The sequence below is a fragment of the Rhynchophorus ferrugineus genome, unplaced genomic scaffold (assembly GCF_030347505.1).
Source record: "Rhynchophorus ferrugineus isolate W39M unplaced genomic scaffold, kcgeb_rfMv2 rfM1, whole genome shotgun sequence".
NCBI classification, from domain to species: Eukaryota; Metazoa; Arthropoda; class Insecta; order Coleoptera; family Curculionidae; genus Rhynchophorus; species Rhynchophorus ferrugineus.
The window spans coordinates 19,570,625-19,592,226 of NW_027472580.1; the positions used below are offsets into that span (position 1 = coordinate 19,570,625).

The 21,602-nt window shown below is 32.3% G+C and overlaps 4 protein-coding genes across 32 annotated transcripts in view; 1 reads left to right on the top strand and 3 right to left on the bottom strand.

The window, feature by feature from the left end:
* Nucleotides 1–2,135: 2,135 nt before the first annotated feature.
* Nucleotides 2,136–5,495, bottom strand: LOC143195938 (uncharacterized). Its single transcript, XM_076403469.1, has 5 exons — nt 4,862–5,495; nt 4,535–4,789; nt 4,260–4,482; nt 4,078–4,211; nt 2,136–4,017 (listed from the first exon to the last, which is right to left on the bottom strand). Exons 1-5 carry the CDS (start codon nt 5,170–5,172, stop codon nt 3,801–3,803), a joined length of 1,140 nt encoding a protein of 379 aa, XP_076259584.1. The 5' UTR covers nt 5,173–5,495; the 3' UTR covers nt 2,136–3,800.
* Nucleotides 5,496–5,629: 134 nt separating this feature from the next.
* On the bottom strand, nt 5,630–7,730 carry LOC143195931 (uncharacterized). The gene is made up of 3 exons (XM_076403463.1): nt 6,224–7,730; nt 5,919–6,165; nt 5,630–5,859 (listed from the first exon to the last, which is right to left on the bottom strand). Exons 1-3 carry the CDS (start codon nt 7,625–7,627, stop codon nt 5,663–5,665), a joined length of 1,848 nt encoding a protein of 615 aa, XP_076259578.1. The 5' UTR covers nt 7,628–7,730; the 3' UTR covers nt 5,630–5,662.
* A 199-nt stretch (nt 7,731–7,929) lies between these two features.
* On the top strand, nt 7,930–9,343 carry LOC143205010 (NADH-quinone oxidoreductase subunit B 2). The gene is made up of 4 exons (XM_076417984.1): nt 7,930–8,061; nt 8,177–8,520; nt 8,572–8,760; nt 8,883–9,343. The coding sequence occupies exons 2-4, from the start codon at nt 8,177–8,179 to the stop codon at nt 9,019–9,021; spliced, it is 672 nt and encodes a 223-aa protein (XP_076274099.1). The 5' UTR covers nt 7,930–8,061; the 3' UTR covers nt 9,022–9,343.
* Nucleotides 9,344–10,755: 1,412 nt separating this feature from the next.
* Nucleotides 10,756–21,602, bottom strand: part of tay (tay bridge kinase) — a 366,957-nt gene continuing 356,110 nt past the window's right edge. For 4 of the 29 annotated variants that reach the window (XM_076418072.1, XM_076417998.1, XM_076418037.1 and 1 more), the window contains 13 exons: nt 21,181–21,476; nt 19,865–20,059; nt 19,623–19,807; nt 19,209–19,420; nt 19,041–19,085; nt 18,182–18,349; nt 17,859–17,897; nt 16,934–17,228; nt 16,646–16,873; nt 15,230–15,393; nt 14,910–15,172; nt 13,588–13,857; nt 10,756–13,478 (listed from right to left, as the gene is read on the bottom strand). In XM_076418072.1, coding sequence (XP_076274187.1) covers nt 13,364–13,478; nt 13,588–13,857; nt 14,910–15,172; nt 15,230–15,393; nt 16,646–16,873; nt 16,934–17,228; nt 17,859–17,897; nt 18,182–18,349; nt 19,041–19,085; nt 19,209–19,420; nt 19,623–19,807; nt 19,865–20,059; nt 21,181–21,476 — 2,475 coding nt within the window. In that variant the 3' untranslated portion in view covers nt 10,756–13,363. Of the gene's footprint in view, nt 13,479–13,499; nt 13,858–14,909; nt 15,173–15,229; nt 15,394–16,645; nt 16,874–16,933; nt 17,229–17,858; nt 17,898–18,181; nt 18,350–19,040; nt 19,086–19,208; nt 19,421–19,622; nt 19,808–19,864; nt 20,060–21,180; nt 21,477–21,602 lie in introns of those variants that run through there. The other 25 variants (XM_076418139.1, XM_076418064.1, XM_076418195.1 and 22 more) reach the window with 23 other exon arrangements.

A 21,602-nucleotide genomic window follows, 5' to 3' on the forward strand; every position in this document is an offset into this window, starting at 1 on the left:
TGTCATTTTTTCCCCATTCACTTGTTAAAATCCTGGATTTGATGGAATGTTGCAGTCCTCTTATTAACCATATAATTAAAGACATCGTTGGGATATCTTTCACCAGATAACTCGGTGGTCATTATTTCAATGGGTTTTACAAGTTGAACACATTCTGTTATGATAGTCCATTCGTTAACAAATAAAAACTGTGGTGCTTTTCTTAATAGCCAACAAAATATGAAAGGAGAGTTTTCCTCTCAGAAAATATATTTATTACAAATATTTATTATACTTTATTCACCTCTTTATCGTTAATATTTTTAAAATAAATTTAACAACTGCTACTGTAAAAAACTCTTCAAATCTTTTGGATCTATGCAATTTCTGAAACCCTTGGAACCTAATTTTAGTTTTCAAGATTTTAGGAAAAAGTTTCGACAAACAAGAGGCTTGGACAAAAATCGTGAAAGTTTATCAAAAAAGTATTACCTATTATACCAGTCCAAAGTATTATCTATTATGCCAAACAAAAGTATCTTACTACTTATCATTTACAATTTAATTTTTTTGCCCTCGAATACTAGCGTTAAAAAATACTACTAAATTTACAATATATAGTTATTCACAAGCAAACTACAAGAAAGACATAAAACCACATATATTAGATTTAAATCTATATAAGCATAAATTCGGCGCATTACTTTCAAGGTCGCGGCTAGGACGGAAGGCCGGAACGTTAAAAATCAGTCGAATGAACTAGTAGAACCGAAAATAGTAACTAAAAGTAAACGACTGAAACAGTCGATAGTAAATAGTAATAAAATCAGTCGGACCGAAAATAGCAACTGAGAACAGTTACTAGTAAAAACAGTCGAACCAAAAATAGCGACTGAAATAGTCGATAGTAAGAAGTAGTCAATTACTGAACAGTCGATAGTCGATTTCAGTCGATTGTTCCCAACACTAAATATTACCTTTATTTGGTGGAAGAAAATGTACAAATGAAGTCATCAGGCAATTCATCCTTCAATGATAAGGACAGAAATTATATAAACAGGTATGAATTTGTATTTACTGCATGATGTATTTTGTATATAGTTTATTACTATTTTGAAGGTGAAATATTTGTTAACTGGGTTTAAGTTATTTCAGACACAATGGCAAAGTATGAAAAAATAAAAGCTGACAAATGCAAGATTATTTGGATGGAACAGGTACACAGTCCCTATAAGAGTATATTATGCTAGTATCTTTTAAAATTTTAAAAAATAAACTTGCTAACAAGAATATTTGAGACATATCATGGAAAAAATGAAGGAGTAACACCTTGAAACTAGTGATATATCTGCTGTGTAAAGAATAACATAGGTAAGTAACTCTTTTCTCTAAAGATATGGTAGTATTTTTGGAATGAAGCTAAGAAGCGATTGTTGAGTATAGACCGTTTAATGGGTGGTTATTTTTACATGTTGATGTGTTTGTCACATTTTAAAATGTTTGCTATGAATTAAATAAAATTAGTTGGCAACCTTAATATTTTCATGTTCTTAATTATTTTATATGGGATTATTGTTAAACATCTTTTTCCTCACCAGTTGTGAAATAGATTTTCCATTTTATTTCACAAATTTTGTACTAAGAAGAATATCAATAAATGTAATTCCCTTCAATGAAAGATAATAAAAACAATTCATAATTTTGACACGTTTTTTTATAGTTACCATTTGCAAAATAGTAATCAAAGTTAAATGTTATTTTAGATTCCTGCAAGTAAAATATAAATATTTTAATTTTTGTGTTTTTAATGAGGTTTTTATGTAATTATATGTATTCATTATATGTATTATATGTATTATTATGTATCATTAATGGATATAAAACACATATTTATCATTCAAAGATATCTTTATTTTTAAACAGGCTTATTTTTTCGAAATCAAAACATGTCATTCATATTCCCGCCAATTTTTCCCTTGTTCGCTCAAATTTATTGGCCAGATCCCTGGCTCCTGGAACTGCATTCGGTGAATCGCCAAGCGCTGAAAGTCATTGTAGCGAACACTGAAACTAACCAAAGTACATGCACACTACGACTTTGAACCAATTTTGAAACCTGTCGTAGAATATTTAATTGAAATAAATCTCAAATTAAATTTGAAGCAAAATATTTTATTTGAATGAGTACAATTTTTTTATAATTAACTTCTAATAATAATTTCCGTCAAATGTTTTCTACGACGATCCTCAAGGACCCAAAGTAAGTCAACAACAGCCTCAAAGAACTGAACTGACCCGAATTGTCAAAACAATATCGCTTCCAACTAGTATAAATTGACAGTTAATCATATTAAAAATTCACAAAAATAAAACATTAGAAAACTACTATGATGTGATTTCTTAAAACCGACACATCTACTCATTAAATTGTCAATAGCAATTTTATTTATTGCAAAAAACACAACTAAATAAATTATAGGGTTTATTGTTCTACCGACCAAATACGGGATTATTTGATCTATTTCATGACATTTCACACCCATCGAAACAATGCTGATTACTAATAATAACATGGCTCGCACTGATTCGTTCAGCCATAAGATAAATCAATCCTATTGTTCTTTCCTACTAAAATAAGAAGGTAAAGATAGAGATTCGAAAGGTTTGTCGGGATTTTTTAAATGTCATCTGTTTCGTGAAATTCCAATGATTGAATGTGTTTTTTTAACTTCCATTTTGAAAAAATGCTGACAAATATATGTTATAAAAACTTAAATCTGTTTTACTCATATATAAAAAGTTACAGTATCATTTTTATTAATTATCCACTTTCACTACTAAAACTACACCATGATAATTAACAAACATTTAATTCTTACAAAATATATTCCTAATAAAGTCATTATCTTATTGTTAACTACATAAATATCATCACAAAACTACTTAATGGAGGCTTATTGCAGAGAACGGGTATCCATATATTTCCTTTATAATTCATTAAATTTTTGAACCAATAAATTTTTCTTCACCCACTCTCACCAACCTTCACATCTTTTGTATCAACAATTACAGAAGTTTGATAGATGCAAAAGGTTGAAGAGCGATTTGATTCGTGTAATCTTAAGAAAAGTGACAATATCGATAAAAAAAAATGTGTAAATAAGATGTAAGATGCTGAATGTGTATAATTTTTAATGAGACTTACTCTATATATCAATAACATTGCACAAAACATTTTAATAAGACTTCTAATAAGAAAAATTACGTTACAGGAATAATTTAAAGTAAAAATAAACAGTAAAATTAACAAAATATAATTATATTAACTCCATTATATTTTTTATGAATTTTGGCTTACCCAAGTAACTATAACATTTATTACCAAAGAAATATGGTGAAGGCCGCTCACAAAGTGTCAATATTTGAAATAGAAATTACTCTCCTACTATGACTGCTTTTCTAACATTAATAATTACTCAGTCACTATTTTTAACTAAACTATTCCAATAAATTTTAAAAATCTGTAACCTAAATAGATTAGATTTCCTAACAATGAATTCAATAAAAAATTATAAATTTTTCTATATAAAAATAAGCAACGTTTAATTTCAGGCCATGCAAATCCTAATACCATTTCCCAAACATCACCTAACGCAGTATTCAGTTCAACTATATAATTTAACAGCTTGTTATCCGTTATTAAGTAAATTGCAGTAATTGAAGTTAAAATGTTACTAGTCAGAAATAGCAACTATAATTTTATCACCTCATTAGGGAACTAACTTATAAAAGCAATATATTTACGAACGATATAACAAATGTTATAGAAACATGTCCAAGACTCTATTATATCTCATAATTTTTACTGCACGCTGCAAACTTTGAAAGTTTGTTAAATCAGTTTGGCAATCTTGTGCATTGAAAGGATTAACTAACGCCCATATACCATTTTGGGGATCTGTAAATATACGAGATACATAAGGCATTCTTGTGTATGACTGCCCTAAAACATCATGATTTTCTGCGGTCATTGGTTTACTACAAAAAGGTCATATTAATCAGTAACACTAATATTAAACAAGTCGCTTTTTATATTACCCTATAATCCATCTAACAATTGCATAATCCCTTACTAAATAATATAGTAAACCATTCTTCAAGTCAGTTTCAAATCCAGAGGACTCCCCTAACATTGAACCCAAAGAAGTGGCACTAAGCACAACTCCTTTTACCTAAAATATGTTCAATAACATTAAGAAATCTTACATTGTTTCACTAACCTTCCAGTTATTATTTGAAAATGAGCTCAAATTTATAGAAAATACTGTTCTTGATGGGCCTTCACTGAAGAATATTTCATTAGAGAGTTTTGAAAATGCTATCGATTGTATAATGAGTTTTCTGGCTGGGTTGTCTGCATCAGTCACATCTATTGTTTTACATCTTAATATATCCAAGTAACAGGCCAATATTTTATTAGATCCAGCATTTGATACAAACGCCCTAGTAGACATAAAAAAACTAATTCTAGGTAAAGGCATTTCACAATGTTTACCTGTGACTTCCTAGAGTTGTACTATTTTCAATTACAAGAGTATTTAAACCTTCTCTGGGTATATCTGATAAATCAATTTTTTGATTGATAAACCCATTTTGAAATAAACTGAATGCGACAATTTTTGCATTACAGTACTGACTACCTTGATCAAGTATCCATAATTTTGATTTGATACCCTCTTTTGCCAAGGACACGGCGCTCTGAAGATCATCACATTTTGCCCATAATTGTTTATCAATATGTTTATTATATCTTCAACATAATATATATTTCATATACATTATTCAAAACTATGATACACATATAAATAAACAAATGTTTTACCTCAATTTTATAATAGTGTTGTATTCTTTCCAAGGAATATCCACCAATGTAGGATTGGAAATATTGTTTTGACACACTGTTCTTGGTATCGCCAAAAAAGCTCTGTTGAGGTAAACCGCAATATCACTAACGAATACATCACTACCTAAACCCACACTCCCTAAACTTTCAAAATCAATAGCCCCATATACAGTAATAATAATGTAGTAGCTAAAGAAAAATATAACTAAAGAAAACAAATTCATCTTGCTTAAAAATTCAGACATTATTATTATTAACATTGACAGCCTTGCTTCAGTGGTTAGAAACATTTAAGAAACAAAAACAAATTATTTTTGTTTATTGAGGCGTCAATTGTTCATATTGCCAGTTTGACATGAATGCTGTGTCGGCAAATAAAAAACACGCTTAATAATCAAATATAAATTAATAGGTGTTTAGATATAGCAAAACATGAACAATTGAAAATAAACGCATTATCTATTAAAAACGGAATATAGAAAGCATATTTTCTGGTTAATTTAGATTATTCTTCAATTTCTTGAATTCGAATTATTCCAATTCGCAACATATTTATCCTCTTCATATTTGTTGTGAATAATAGCTTTATCCAATTCCAGTAGGTATTATATCCACTATTACAATTATTCTTTAGTTACTCTTTTATTTTTTATTATATACTTTATTTATTCTCAGTTATAAACTATTTTTCACTATTTTTGACTATTACAGTTTTTAATAATATAAAGTATAATATACTTTTTCCTCTTTTATTAAAAAAAAACAAAAATATTTACAACTTTAAAATTTGATTATCTTATTTAAAGGTTTTTTAGTTGGCCTAAATGAATTGTTAGAATCAGCAATATCTAAATTATCAGGATTGCTGTTATTTAATGTGCCTATATTAAAACTATCCTTCAATTGAGCCTGTTGAGCTTGATATTTTGGACAATCTTTTTTCAGATGAGTCACATCACCACAAACATTACATGAACCTGAAACATATAAATAGGTAAAATTGGTCTTAGCTTAAGTGTATTTAGTTTATTTCTACCTCCTTTTGGATACAATCCTCGTTGATTATCTGGACATTGTCTAGCAATATGTCCTTGCTCATTGCATATGAAACACTGAGCAAATTTGTAATCCATCCCTTTAACTACTTTGCATTCAAAATGTGTGTGTTCTGTTGAACCACATTTAAAGCAGATGCCTGTACCACTTGATTGTGCAACTTGATCCTTACCTAGTTCTGGACATTCTGAAAGCACATGACCTGACATCCGACAGTTAAAACATACCTAATTTAAAAAAATATATTAGAAATAAAATTAAGTGTATTAATTGTTGTATACTCACATTTTTTTTCTCTCTTGCTAATGCTTTTTCGGCTCTTCTCCGTTCCAACTTCAAAGCTGCATCAATTTGACTTCTAGGCAGACCTTTAGTAATCATTTCTCTGCGTAACTGTTTCAATCGATCAGCGTCTTCCTTTTTAACAGGAAATCCGTCAACAAAACCTATTTCTACTGATTTACCATTAATCAACACAGTTTCAGAAGCTGGCTTTCTTCTTTTATGATCTTTGCCATCTCTGTTTTTAACTTTCCTCTTCTCTTTAATATTTTTTTTATCTTTGCTATCTGTTTTTAAATTAATTGATTTTTTCTTTTGAATACTGAAAGTTTCAGATTCATTAGTTTTATCCACAAATTCATTTTTTTCTGTTTCTTTAAACTCCTTTTTCTTTTCAATGTATTTTATCCCATTCTGTTTCTTTTTATCATATTTTACTACACTCTGTTCATTTAAATTATTATTGATTGACAAATTCTCTGATTCATTAGTTTTGTCAGAATTTTCAGGTTTTTGTGAATTTGCTTCCTTAAATTTCTTTTTCATTTCTAATTGTCTTATTTTTTTATCTTTCTTTTTAGCTATTTTTAATAGATTCTGATCACTTAACTCATTTTTATTTGGAGAATCTCCACCTGCATCCATAGATTTATTATTTGTGATGTTACTTCCTTGCATTCTTGATATCTTTTTTTCTTGTCTTAATCTCTTTTTCTTTTCTAATCTCTTTAAATACCTCTCTTTTTTCTTTGCTATTTTCTTTTTGTCCTTATCTGTTAATACTACATCTTCGTTACCCTTTTTAATATCATTTTCAATATTACCTTCATTGCTTTTCTCTTTACTATCATCCTTGCTACCATTTAATACAATTTGAATTTTAGGTTTCTTTCTTTTTACTTTTTTAACAATTATTTCTTTTGGTTTTTCTTTAATACCTGCAACATCAGGAGCAGCATCACTGTCGCTTTCTAAATCTGTTGGTTTATTTTGTTTCTTCAAAACATCTTCAATTTTTAACTTAAGCGCATTAAGTTCTGAATCTGATTCATCTGATATAAGTCTGTTTTTGCTAGTAACATCTGTTTTCGGGGATTCAGTTTTTATCTTTTTAGGAAGCTTCTTAGGGGAATTATTAGTTATTTTGCGTTTCTTGCTTGAATTATTATGATCAACTTCTTGAAATTCAGCCCATGTCACTTTACTTTCCTCTTCCATTTCCTTCTCTTGTAAAAATGCTTGGTAATTTTCACTTCTTCGTTTTAATGCTTCTTCTCGTTGATGTCTTTCTTCAGAATCTTTATTTTTGTTTAATAAATCCTGTCTCATTTCAGACCAAGATGTGGCTTGTTCTGGTATTCGCTCATTTGATGCTTTTGATCCTTTAGACCTTGCAAAACGTGTCATCTTGAATTAATTAATTTAATTTAACAAGTAAATATATATTCACACGTGAATAACAAATATACACTACACCAAAATATAGGTTAATTATCCACATCCACCTATTTTGGGGTTAGTTTCAAAAACTCTTTTCAAAATAAAATTACTATATCTTTAGTTGCCTATATACATATAATTAATATTATGTATATTTAATATAATTCAATGATGTATAATGAATAATATTGAGGTAAATACCTGTACATATATAGTTTATGCTATCTTTATAATAGATATGATTAATATAATAGGAAGAAGGGAAATATGTTCAGAAATATTGATCAGCTGTTCTATTATAAGGCTGACTTCAGGCCTTCGCCATATTGAAAAGTCCTTGTTTATTACGTAAATTTATAAAAGCATCAAAATATTACTAATAAATATATCTTAAGTTCAAGGCAAGTTATCTCTAATTCTTAAACTATAAATGAATTTTTATTTTAGGATGGATTTCTCCTAATTTATTGCCTATATTCATTTAAAATATATCTAACCTACAAATTACAATTTCAGATGTTGCGAAGTGCTCTTGTCCCAAGTAAGGAAGTTATCTGTAATGCTTCAAACTTGTTAAGAACTCTAGCAGGTAGTTATGGTAATGTGCAGCTACAAAAAAGAGAAGAATCAACGACCCAAGTCAGAAGTCAATCAGCTCAACCAGCCTCACAGACTTCTCAGACAGTTAAACCCTATTCGCCTTTTCAAAATACTAATAATCTAGCAGAATATGCTTTTGCTCGTTTAGATGATTTACTTAATTGGGGTAGAAAAGGTTCAATTTGGCCTTTAACTTTTGGTTTAGCTTGTTGTGCTGTTGAAATGATGCACATTGCTGCTCCAAGATATGATATGGATAGGTAAAATCTAAGAAATAAATGTAATGTAGTTCTTATTAGTTTCTGTTTTAGATATGGTGTAGTATTCAGAGCATCACCTCGCCAAGCTGATGTTATCATAGTAGCAGGTACACTTACTAATAAAATGGCACCTGCATTAAGAAAAGTATATGATCAAATGCCTGAACCTAGATGGGTTATATCAATGGGTAGTTGTGCTAATGGAGGAGGTTACTACCATTACTCCTATTCTGTTGTTAGGTAATATTATAGTTCAAAGCTATTTTTTTGATCTTAAAGCAATTTTTATTTTAGTTAATTTATTATATTGTGTAATACTAGAAAATATTGAACTTTGCAATTTAAACATATTATTTTTCTAGGGGCTGTGATCGTATAATCCCTGTAGATATTTATGTACCAGGTTGTCCACCAACAGCTGAAGCCTTGTTGTATGGTGTATTGCAGTTGCAAAAGAAAGTTAAAAGATACAATACATTGCAGATGTGGTACCGTAAATAAATGAATATTGTTTAAAATAAATAGAAGAATATGGCAATATCACTTGTAAATATAATTTTAAAAATTTTTGCCCTAAATTAAGAACTAACCAGACTCCAAACAGTGATTAATGTATGTAAATAAAACATAGTATTTTGGGTTAATGATTCAATAGTATTTACAAATTTTATTAAATATTTGTGACTTAGGATGCCCTTAATGTTATGTACTGAAATATTAAATAAATTTCTTCTATTTTGGTTGAAACCTGATGTATGCCCATTAAGTAAGTCGTTAAACTCCAAGCCTGTAAATTATAATATTATTTTTTGTTGACTCCGAATGTTTTTGATTATTTTATTTTAGGAAACCCCTGTGTTTTTAATTTCTATTAATGAAAAGAACTCATCATTTCTTAACTACAAGTCCAAAAGTACTGCCGAAAATCATTAATAACAATCAAATGGAATAAAAGAAAAACCTCAATTAACAAAATATTGTAATGTGAAAAAATTATTGTTTTTTTTTTAATTATCTGGAATAGTTAGATCAAATATAACTAAAAAAATAATTATATCTATATATTATATTTATCCATCAAACTTCAATGGATAGGACTAATTTCTATTTTCAAACTAATTCTAGATTTCTACTAAAATTAAATATCTACAATAATTCTGTTCTAAATGCTTTTTTTGCTGAGTCTTTTTTGTGATATATCAAGTCCTACTTAAGAACTTAGTAATATACAATATATAATTTTTCGATAGGGTCGATTCATTGCACAGAATAGACAGACTATATTTCTGTTACGTGATTTGGTATTTATTATTAAGGCACTGATATAAAAAGACATAGTAAAGTACAGAAGTGACAGCACGTTAAAATTACTTTGAAACTTTATTACGGAAACGAGTGATAGCATCTGTGAAGCCAACCCATACGATGTTCACTACGTATATAGTTACATATCCATAAAAGTTACTACAAATGGTACTAAAGTACCGATCTTAGACTGGCGACGTCACTATCCCGTCCTTTTTTGAAGCGTTACAAAGCGATGGCAACCAATTGCTTTTGGTTCTGATTTTCTTTAAATAGCCATTTAACTGTTGTGTTATTTAGGGGCTTCATACAGTCATTTAATTTTTACGAACACTATACTTTATTTTATATTACAAAGTTTTTAAACGACCTTTAGCCCCAGCGGGATTCGATCCTAGTACGTTATTGTCGGCTAGCTGATTTGAAAGATATGGACGTTGGTCCAACAGGACGATGCACATTATAATATATGAATTAGCCACCAAAATCATTTCAAATAAACTTTTTGGGGAGGTTTATGAGGTTACAAATATGACAATAAGCCATAATTGATCGATCACCCAAACTGTCGCTGTGAAAAATTTTGGCCAAATCTGTGTTATCGAATCATTGAAAACTCTGACCCGTGCGAGCGTAATAAATAGCAACGGGTACTTCAACGATGTGGTGTGGTCCTTCTATTTAATGACGTGCCTGAGGTCATATTTTAATTATATTCACCACCACTTAATTGATGGTGGTTGGAGTGATCGCAAACATCATCATCTGACGAAACTGGCGAAACATGAATAAAATAACAGAAAATCCTGATTGAGAATGTCGAAAACATATTTCCAGGTGTTTTTGGTCTACAGTTCCTGGAATATAATTTTAAAAATTACAAGTGAATGTATGTTGAACTTATGAAAGGTATAATAATAAAAGAACTACTATGACTAACTGTTTCTACTATTATAGAAACAATATTTATTTATATATTACATCACTTCGACTCATATAAGAATCGTACACATAAAAAATTGTATTTTTCTAACAAACATTCAGGGAGCACAGTATAATTTTTATCTACATAATTTTTAAAAAGGCGGGAGTATGTACACGCGTTTTAGTTTTAGTTAAAATTATCCATTTTTAACTTATTTTGTTTGTATATTTAACATTCGCCCGAGAGCTATCGGACACGCGGAACACTTTCTATACTAGAAAATGTCATAAAATTAGGGTGTAGTGTTCCGATATGTCCGACCGATCGGGGATCGTTTATTTTTCACTTTCTCTAATAAATACAGCGTTAAAGACCAAGGCCTAAGGTCACCAGTTGGTCAATAAAGAAGTCCTAAATTAACGGCGCTACATATCAAAATAATTATGTTACTTTGGCGGAATTGAACTAAATTCTTGTTGATAATTGTCAATTGTCTAATGGCACCACATTTTAAATTAACAATTACGAAAAATGAAACAAAATTACCCTAGAATTACAACTAAAAAATAAAAAACAAAAACAAGGGCTGATCAACGCGACGAAACTTAAATCGCGATCGAATAGTACGAAATCTACTTATATAGTATCGAACGTCGTCCCAATTAAGAAGGCCTTGGATTGATATTTAAACAAAAAAGCTTAAACACGCACTACGTAGTACATTTTGCTTTTTGAGTATTCAAATAAAATTTTAATCGCCTTAGTGTGCGTCCACGTCACTGCTAGAATGCCCCACTAAATTAAAATTTGGTCCACATAAGTGATGAAAAAAAAACAGAGGGCGTCTATAAGTTAGATTATATATGTATATATAGTTATTGCAACAAAGAAACACCTCTTTTAATACCCTGTAAATCTGCTACTGCTTTCCTAGAAAAGGAACACTCCACAAAGTGGACACAGCAGTTCAAAAAATATACCACTTCAGAATCATCAGAGGTTGATGTGCACTTCATGCAATAAATAGCAAGGTATTTCTTTAATAAGATTTTGGTCTAAAATTTATACTACATATTGGTCCTTTCTATAAAACTATAACTAAAAAAATAATTCAGTTTGGCAGTGGCGTGGAGCATCTCGGGCACATCAAAATAATAATATATAAAAAAATGTAACAAATAAATACTTTTTTTAAAAATTACCTGGATACACAATAACTTTACAAGATATAAGTAAAAAAAGATACCTATAAGGATGATGTTTCATCAGTCTTAATAAATAAATTACCTATTTAAAAAAAATGAATATTTACAAATAAATAAAAGTTCGTAAATTGATGTGTATATTACAATCTTTTTTACTTTTTTCTCACATAAGCAGGTTTGCTCGAAAATACAATATTTACAGTATATATCGAAAAATGTTTTCTTTAGGCAGTTTTACATCTATATAAACAGGTTAACGAACTAAAATATTTCTCTCACCAAAAATAGGTTTCTTTCCATTGACACGCGATGATGAAAATGCTTTTATTTTTTGGAATTACTTTTCGGGAACTAAAAACGAATTGAACCGTGTTTGATCGAACTATATGTCTCTCTCACTCTCATGCTTGGTTTCAAAAATAACCTGAAGATGAAAGGTGCCGAAACGTATGAACAATCAACAAGTTGAATTATAATAAAATAAAATCTCTACATTCTATAACAATTATGAAAATTCAGATTAACAATAACCCATCCCTTTAACGTTACTATAGCCGAACGAGGAATAAAATTGGTGTGAATGTTGACACGAGCATGTGAGATACTTGAAATATTAAGAGATCTTACCCGATAGTGGATCTACCAAAGCTTCCTTACAATAAAAAAAAAAGGAATCTGTAGGTTCAAATAAGGGACGCCGTTTATATATTGCTCTCGATAAAAACAATCGTTCAATTTTTTGTGATAAAATACATCAAGTGGCCCTTACTTCTAATGTAACTTTTTAAAGCTGTCGTAACCTAGAATTTGTACTTTTTTTCGTCGACTTCTTCCTCCCTTATTTCAACCCGTACTAACCCACCCTAAACCCCATATAATTATCAAAACATTTAATTGCGAATGATCATAATTATTCTAGATTACAAAAAATTATTGTAAAAATATTTTGAGGAACTTGTCGCGTTCCTTTTGATTACGTTTACATTATCTGAGATCATCAAAACAATAATAATAAGATGCCGTGTTGCAATTTTAATCTGTCTCGGTTTTCCTTGGGCCGTTGATGTCGCTTGAAAGACAATTTGTTGGGTTTTCCGCTTATATATGAGTTGAGTAAAATTAAAACTCAGTCGCGATTAAACAATACTAACGACATCATCCGGGAGACAGATTCAGCTTGCGTATAATTGATTCCCCCTCAAATTAAGTGCCGAATGTGCGGAAAGCGACTTACAAATATGACTTGCCTGTAGTCGGTCGCTTCCTTAGCACCTCTTTTTATGAACTCATAGCAAACAAACTATACATCGACAAAAATAATGACCTAACTCTACTAGTAGTAGTAACAACTGTATCACGGTAACCCTCCCACAAAGTCGTCTCGGGAAGCTCCGCCGCCGTCTAATCGCTATCGAGGCTCCTCTTTTTTATGAAGGTCGGTGGGCGGAGTTACGCTCATCTTGTGAACCGGCGGTGGTGGCCCCGGTCCACCCCTTAAATGTAGTAGCGATGGGTCTTTTGGTCTAGAAAAAATAAAAAGCCAATTTATAATTTCAACCGTTTATTTCAATACAAAAAAAAAAGAGTTACAAACAAACAAAATAAATAGAAATAAGGTAACTAGGCCTTTACCTAAGTTGAGGATGATGGGCCGAGGGTCCGTACGCCCCATAAAATCCCGCTCTATCATCCAGTGGTCTCATTGTTTCCATGAGCGGATTATACCCGTAACGATAGAATGCATCTGATGCCATTGTCGTGGGTGGCGGCCAATGAGAGGCTGGTGGAGGATAGTGAGGCGGCAACGTATGCGCTAACATTCGAGACCGATCCAACGCTGATGGCGGCCCTTGTAATGTACTGGGATGGCGTAGATACGGATGATACCTGAAATTGATCATTCTAGTTCGAGTGATTTTATTAATAGAGGTACAAAAATAGTGGTATGGCTACAATATAGAATCTGATCTCAATATGGTCAAAAATATCTACAGTACAGTAATACATTGACAGTACCTTAATCAAGTACCTTGTTCAATTGTTTTTGCAATAAAAGTTTATTGGATATGTTTCCAGTTCTAAGTATAAGATTACTTCTAGTTCCAGAAAATTATATAATTATTTAGATTATATAATACCAAAGATAAATCTCAATAGTAACTGAATAAGACATATCATGAGTTATAGCAGAAATTAACTATTCAAACATTATAAGCATTATCTTTGAAGTCATATATGAAGATTAGTCATATTATGTAACTATTAACGGGTAGGTTGACGTTGGATTGGCAATCGTTCCGCAGTTACTAGAAGCATTCTTGAAACTGTAACTAAGCAAAAGATGGATTGAAACATCTCTGGTCAGTGAATTCCCTGCACAAGCATCACAGTTCAGAGTAACGGTCACCAAAAGCGGATTTTATTAGTGCAGTTTCTCAGCCATATACTATTGAAATATGGAGTCACCAAAACTTGGAAAACAATTCCATAGAAGGATAACATAGAAATTTGGTTAGAAACGTTTCCATTTCGAAGATTATCAAAGGAAAGCTGGGACACGAAGGTAGAGGCGATACTCAAAAATAATTTCATTAGAACTATAAGCCGTCTAGACAGTGGTCATTTCTTTAATTGGAAGCTGTTATATCAAGCAAGTGTTAACGAACGACTCTAATTACAATTATTTGAAGAGATCATATGTGATTCAATGGTGGTTATGAGTGAGAAGTGTAGCATAGGAAGTCTGCTTTATATTCGATTAAATAAGGTAGGAAAAAACTAATAAGCACAAGTTGGAATAAAATAGAAATAGACTTTCCTAATATTAAAATACGATTAACATTTTAATCATAGTCTGATTAAATAAAATTGATATAATAGATATTTTCAATACACATGCAAATATTTTGACCAGAAAAAGAAAAGTTCAATCAAAAACTTTCTATGATGCTTACCTTGGATCTGATCGCACGATGATGTCCTCTTCTTTCGCTCTAGGTTCTTCTTTCACCCTTATATCGGTGATTTCCGGTTGTCCATTTCGTAGCGGCGATCTGTCCCGTATCACAGGTGGATTAAGACTTTGCTTGACAGTTTCGACGGCGATGCGCTGTTGATGCAAGAGCATTTCTCTCTCTCGCTCCCTCCTCTCGTTTTCACGTCTCTCCAATTCGCGCCTTTCCTTTTCTCGACGTTCCCTTTCCCTCTCTTGTTGCTGCTAGGGTTGATTAAAAATTAATGGAATTCCGTAAAACGAACATTCACGAGCACCTACCTGTTGCTCCAATCTTCTCTGCTTTTCTTCCCTTTCCCGTCTTTCTCGTTCATCTCGTTCTCTTCTTAATCTCTCCCGTTCTCGTTCTTCTCTGGCTTCACGTTCTCGTTGTTCTAACACTGGATCCGGTTTTATCGTCCACGGAGCTGGACCTGGTGGCAAACCTAAAAAACAATTCACTACATTACTAATGAATGTTAATATAGTGAAATATAATATAGTCTATTCAAAATAACATTAAACTCATGCCATCAATATGTTTAATGTATTGCCTGCCGCAATTTGTAAATTCGTTTTAGAATCAGATAACATTTTCCTTCTCATTTTATTCTAGTTAAAACAGACACAATGCTGTTTAATACGTTCATTTGGATGGAAATTTCATAATGGGAGTAATATAACCATTGCTCACAAGTAAATATAGTGTTAAGACAACAAAAGTTTATGGAAAAAGGTGAATGTTGGAATAATATTTGATTAGGTTTTATTAGTCATAATATTTATTAATAATCCATTGCAGATATATTGTTCTTCCTGCTGGAAACAGGAATGGTTAATGACACTTTCGGTTTGGATGAACTCAATTCGACACATTGAAGAAGAAATTGACAAATGATGGAATCGTGAACAAATCTCAGATAGATTGGAAATTAACAGTTTAGTTATTTACATGAAACTTTCTAAATATGGAATTATGATTCAATGTTGATAATTTCCAAGACAGGGTGATAAGAGTGGTAACAACTAAGGGTGGTAGTAGAGTGATCTTATTATAGAGTGTGAAAGATTTATGTTTATAGATATGTGTGTAATTTTCCAGAATATACGGGAATTTCGTTAAAATCAGGAGAGAAAGGATACTGTTTTAAAGATATGGCAAATACATTAGGGAAAATGCAGCGATTAAATTTGTTTTTATCAACAAAGATGTATACAGGCAGTAACAGAACAAATTCAGGACAAATACACTGAAATCAAAATTACTTTACAAATAAACACAGAACTGAAGGAAACAAGATTCTCTAATGAAAGTAAAATATATTACTTGGATATGCAATTGTTAATTACGTGGATTAGGCCTTCAGGGGATACCACTACATAAAAAAACGCACCTAGAATTCACAAAAACCCATAGGTGATATGGAAAAAAGTTTAATGTAAATATAATAAACAAAACCAGAAACTGCAAACTATTATAACTGTATAATTAATTGTAATTTTAAGTTCTTCGATAATATATATTAGATGAACTATCATGTTAAAATAAATTATATTTAATAACAGTACTTTTAATTATTTTATTTAGATTATAATTTTGTTGTATGTCAAAGCCAAAAGAGTTGATACGGCAACATTGCGACGTTTTGACATCAACTCAGATGACGCGACTGCACTGTTTCTTTGAACGAACCATACCTGGTAATGTTGGCGGAAGTGGGTTAACTGCTGAAGGAAATCCAGGTATCGACCTCTGAATGGAACGCCAAGGGTCGTGATGCAGAGGACTTAAACCCAAGTGGGCTGCTTCCCGTGATGCTCCAAACGGTGACACTGAAAACGGAGACGTCGTGGAAGCGCCAAGGGGGCCGGTTGCGTATCTGGTAAAAGGAGATATCGACGAACCAGCAGAAAACGGGGATTTACCTGTAAGAATACAAAATAAACTTATAAATTTAGTAAATAATCGGGGAAACGCGAATTTACCTAGATGACCTGGCGGGCCTGCGAATAATGAGCCAGCATGATGAGGCGGTTGTTCGAAGCCGACAGGTCGATGGGAGCTTAGTGCTGTTGGGGGATACGGCGCTAGCTCCGGAGGTCTAGTGTGCATTCCCGGAGAGAATAAGTGAGATGGCGCTCGAAGTAAATCGGACGCGCTATGCACTCCCGGTTTAGCAGCAACCGCCGCTAGCGCACCTTTTGCGTCTCCGCTCTTCTGCTGGTGATGATATATTTCCCAAGCGACCCGAACGTGCATCGCATTCCATTTACCGGTTTTCTGAAAGGATAATTATTAGTCCATTATTCATTCGCGAAAATATCGGCTTATTAAAGGAGGAACTGGTTTTGTCGTACCTACCTTGGAGCCTTTAAAACATTAATAAACATGTCCAGTAATCCCTTGCATTAATCTAATTGACAGATGAAGATAAAAACGATCGTTTAATTAATTATTTCCCATTAAAGATTTGCTTCGTCCAATTATTGCAAAGTATTACCGAGCTTTATAATACACTTAAATCATATCAATTAATATAGATGAAACTTGAACTAAACCATTAATTTTTTATCACTTACGTTCAGTGTTCATTAGTTGAAATTAAAGCTCATCTATATAAATTCAAATGATTATGACTTTTCTCAGTCTAAACATCAGGTCGTGACGATTTCGTTAAATTAAAAATTAAATTAAATTAAATTAATTAAATTAAATTAAATTAAATTGTCATTTATCGTTTTTTTTTAAATAGATATCTTAAATAATGATATTTGTCTCTAGTTTTATTTGAAAACTATTTGGCATTTAGATTGAGAAATGTTAACCTCACATAAAATTAATGAAAGTTAGACAGTAGGTAAGTCGTGACATAGTTACAATGATTGTTGTACTGACGTAAATGCTACATACCATCACTTTGGGCTTCGTAGGATCATGTGGGGTCAGCGACTGTGAAAACAAAATAAAGACAAGCGTTAAGGGGAGGCAAGCATTAAAGTTAAAGCAAACACTAACACTAATGCGGACAGCATGCTGTTTTAACGCAGCCCAGGAAAGCCATGTTATAGAAACAGCATTACAATTTATGACAATGATGTAATGAGGCACATATTATACACGAACATTATTTAGTTGTGTGTATTTTTCAGCTATCGCGGAATAATCAGAACATTTATTCCATGTATTAAAAACCCATAATAACTATTGATTAATATAAGGGTTAAGATTCTTACCTTTGGTTGAAACGTGGGTAGATGATTGGGAGGCACAAACGGCGTTGGCCCTGTCGTTAATCCGGGATGTCCCATTAATCCGGGATTGTAGCCAGGGTATCCAGGTACGCCAAGCCCTTGTCGGTAAAACGGTGAATCGACGCCACCCAACTTAGGAATATCTTTAAACTGAAATTGATAAATTGATTATCGAATTATTTATTTAACCTAGAATGAATATGAGCTCCTATAATTGTATTTTAATACAATATCGAGTTATGAATGTCATAAGTTTAGAGATAGAAGACAATACATATAAGATATAACATATACAACAAAAATACAAGTACCCTCTAGTTACCGCTAATATATTTTTAATAGATGTACATTTTTGCATCCAATTTTATTTACCGGTCTGCAAGATTTATTGTAAAAGAACTAGACTTAAATTGATATTTAGATAAATATATGATTCTTCCAAGTGCAGTGGTCACTAGTTTTTTCATCTACTGGGTAGTGTACCAATTTCGCATTGAAAGTGTTGATCATGTTCTGTTGAAACTATTTACAAATCCAATGTTTTTGGATTTCATTGCAACATTTCAATCACCAGATCAATGTTTACCAGATGTTTCATTGATATTGATACATTCTCTTTATAAAAAAAAACAATACTTACTTCTGTGTATATACATAAAAATAACGGATGCAAAGCTGTACATCTGTTGTTTTATTATGTTCACTAATTCTTTTCGTTATAGTTATAAAACTTAAAATATCTAAACAATTTTATAAGTTTATTTAGGTGGAATAAGACTTTGCAAAATTGCTTGTAAAAAACGCAGTGCCACCAAATAAGTAGTAATTAACTTATACTCACACTGCTCTGCGTCCCTCTTGCGAGCCTGTCCATTGGTGATAGGGGCTGCATTTGAAACAAACTCACATTAGATTCAAAAAATCCATGGCTAGCAATTTTACAAAGCTCAAGTCTTCCTCATACAAGTACTCAAGGTTTATAAATTAGCTGTATAATTGTACTACTTACAAGTTGGGTTGAAAACAGAGCAGACGCAGCTGGCGGCGGCAATAAGGAGGTTGTATGTTGATGTACGTGAGTGTGATGGTGTTGATGCTGGTGCATCTCCGTCCGCAAATACGGCGCTGGAGGTACACCAAGGGCACGGTCTTGTGAAGCCAAAAATCGATTATCCAGTTCTCTGCGTAACATATCGGCCTGATCTGGAAAAGGATGTTTCTCTTACGAAACAAAGCAAAACACGGGTTAGTTTTTTCAATAATTAAGATAAATAAACACTGATTTTACAGGAGGGCATATTTATATGATTTTGATGTTCAAACATGTTTTGTAAAATATGAGACATAACTTCATTAACAGAAAGTTTTAACGAAATAACAAAAAACATAAAACCTGTATTTCCCTAATAATATCTGAACTTACTTGTTTGAAACAAACTTTCCGCGGAGAACGGAATTGGGTTCGTCGTAGTGGCGGCGGAGGGCGCTAAAGGACTAGCCGTTGAAACCGTAGGCGGGGCCAATGGTGGCGGTGCGAATAGGGGTGGTCCTCCAGTTGATGGGTATGTACTCGTATGCAACGGAGGCGCAGGCCGCGGTGGTGCCGGACTGAAAAGTAATTAAAAGATAAAATATTGATTTTAGCGTAAGTTAAAAATAAGTTACCTTAGTCTGGAAGTTAAGGGTGTGGGTGGAGCCGCAGTAGCCGGTGTGGCCCAAGGTTTGGCCAGAGGCAGAGGAGCGGCGACAGTTGGGGCCGTTAGACTAGATGATACAGCCGTAGGAGGCTGGGGCAAACCTGGATGACTCTGCACGGAGGTTGGCGTTGGAACACTGCTACGACTTAGTGACGTAACGCTACTGAAACCAACATTATTATGTATAAGCTTCATGAAAGCTAATATAAATGTATTTATACTATGTTCAGGAAGAGTAGTGGCTATTTCTGGAGAATCCCAAATGGTAAACTTTGGTAGTTTCCACCTGACTTTGCGAGGTTGGCATTTATAAGCAATCGAGAGGTAGAATACAACGTACTACAACAGCCATTTTGGATTTGATCCTTGCACTGTAGGATCCGGCTTTTGCAAGGTTAAGAATTTTGTTGGTTTTAGTTTATTTGCTCTTGTATTGTTCATATTTTGATTATAAATGGTAGGCAGTAATGGATAAATCATATCGATTTATGAGTTTTGTCAAAAAACTATAACAATAAAAAATATTTTTATAATTATTTTTAAATGAAACATTTTAACCTGGACCTCAATAGAAACAGTAGGTTAACTTATAAATTCAAGATAATTTATTCTATTTATATGATATTTTTCAAATATACGTATAATTTTTAATAACTGGCAACTAGGCAAATTTAAATCCTTGTGAGCACACGGAAATTCTTCAGAACTAGACTCTTGTTTCAGGATTTCTTTTACTTTAAATGGTTTTTACTGAGAAAAGTTTATATACAACTTTCCATTGTTTATGGCACCGTATTATTTTAGTTTTGTATCTACTCATCTACATATTTTACAATGTTGTGTTTACGTTCAATGTTGACTTTGGCTTCATGATGCCCTATTGCTGGCTTTTTCTGCAAAATTTTCTTTTTCATTCACACTGGTCTATTAAAGTTAGTAGATCTATAATAAATTTAGACCCAAAATTGATTTTGATTTGTGTGTTATTGATATCAACATTTCGAGTCGCAACTAAAACTGACAGATAAAATATAACTCGTGTTAATAACAAATGTTTATTATATTTAACAACGTAGGTCTTTGTGATCATCATAACTCATAAAATTATTGTCAAAAGATGGGAGTGTATTCCTACCATATTCGTAACATTGTAACGCTTCAAAAGCGCAAAAGACAAAACATAATAGAACCTGTTCTGGGCTTTCATTAAAGCTGTTCCTTATTGTAAACTAATCATTAAGTTCCTGGGAAGAACTAAACAAACGCATAAATTACAATACCCACCTATAGCTCTCTCTTTCGCGCATTGTCTCGCATCCTCTCGGACTAACCGATACTTTGGGCGGACTTAACGCCCTCTTCGGCGGTTCCGGATGATGAACGGTGGTCGGCACCGATATCGGGGGGGCCGTCGTATGACCGCTGACACTATGTGATGCCGCTGGCGTCATCACCTGTGGCTGAGCGATAATCGGAGGCGGCTGTGGCGGTAATGTCGTCGGAGTAGTTGTGGCTGTCGGATAAGGGACGGAACTGGGATAAGAGGGTGTCGTCGTATGAGCATAGGGCGCATACAACGGCTGCAACAAAACAATCAGTTAATAACATGTGATTCGTCAACAATTAGAAGTTTTATCAATAGCATATCATATGAACAGAATTATTTTACCACGTTTGATGAATGATTTCGATTTTTGATTGATGAT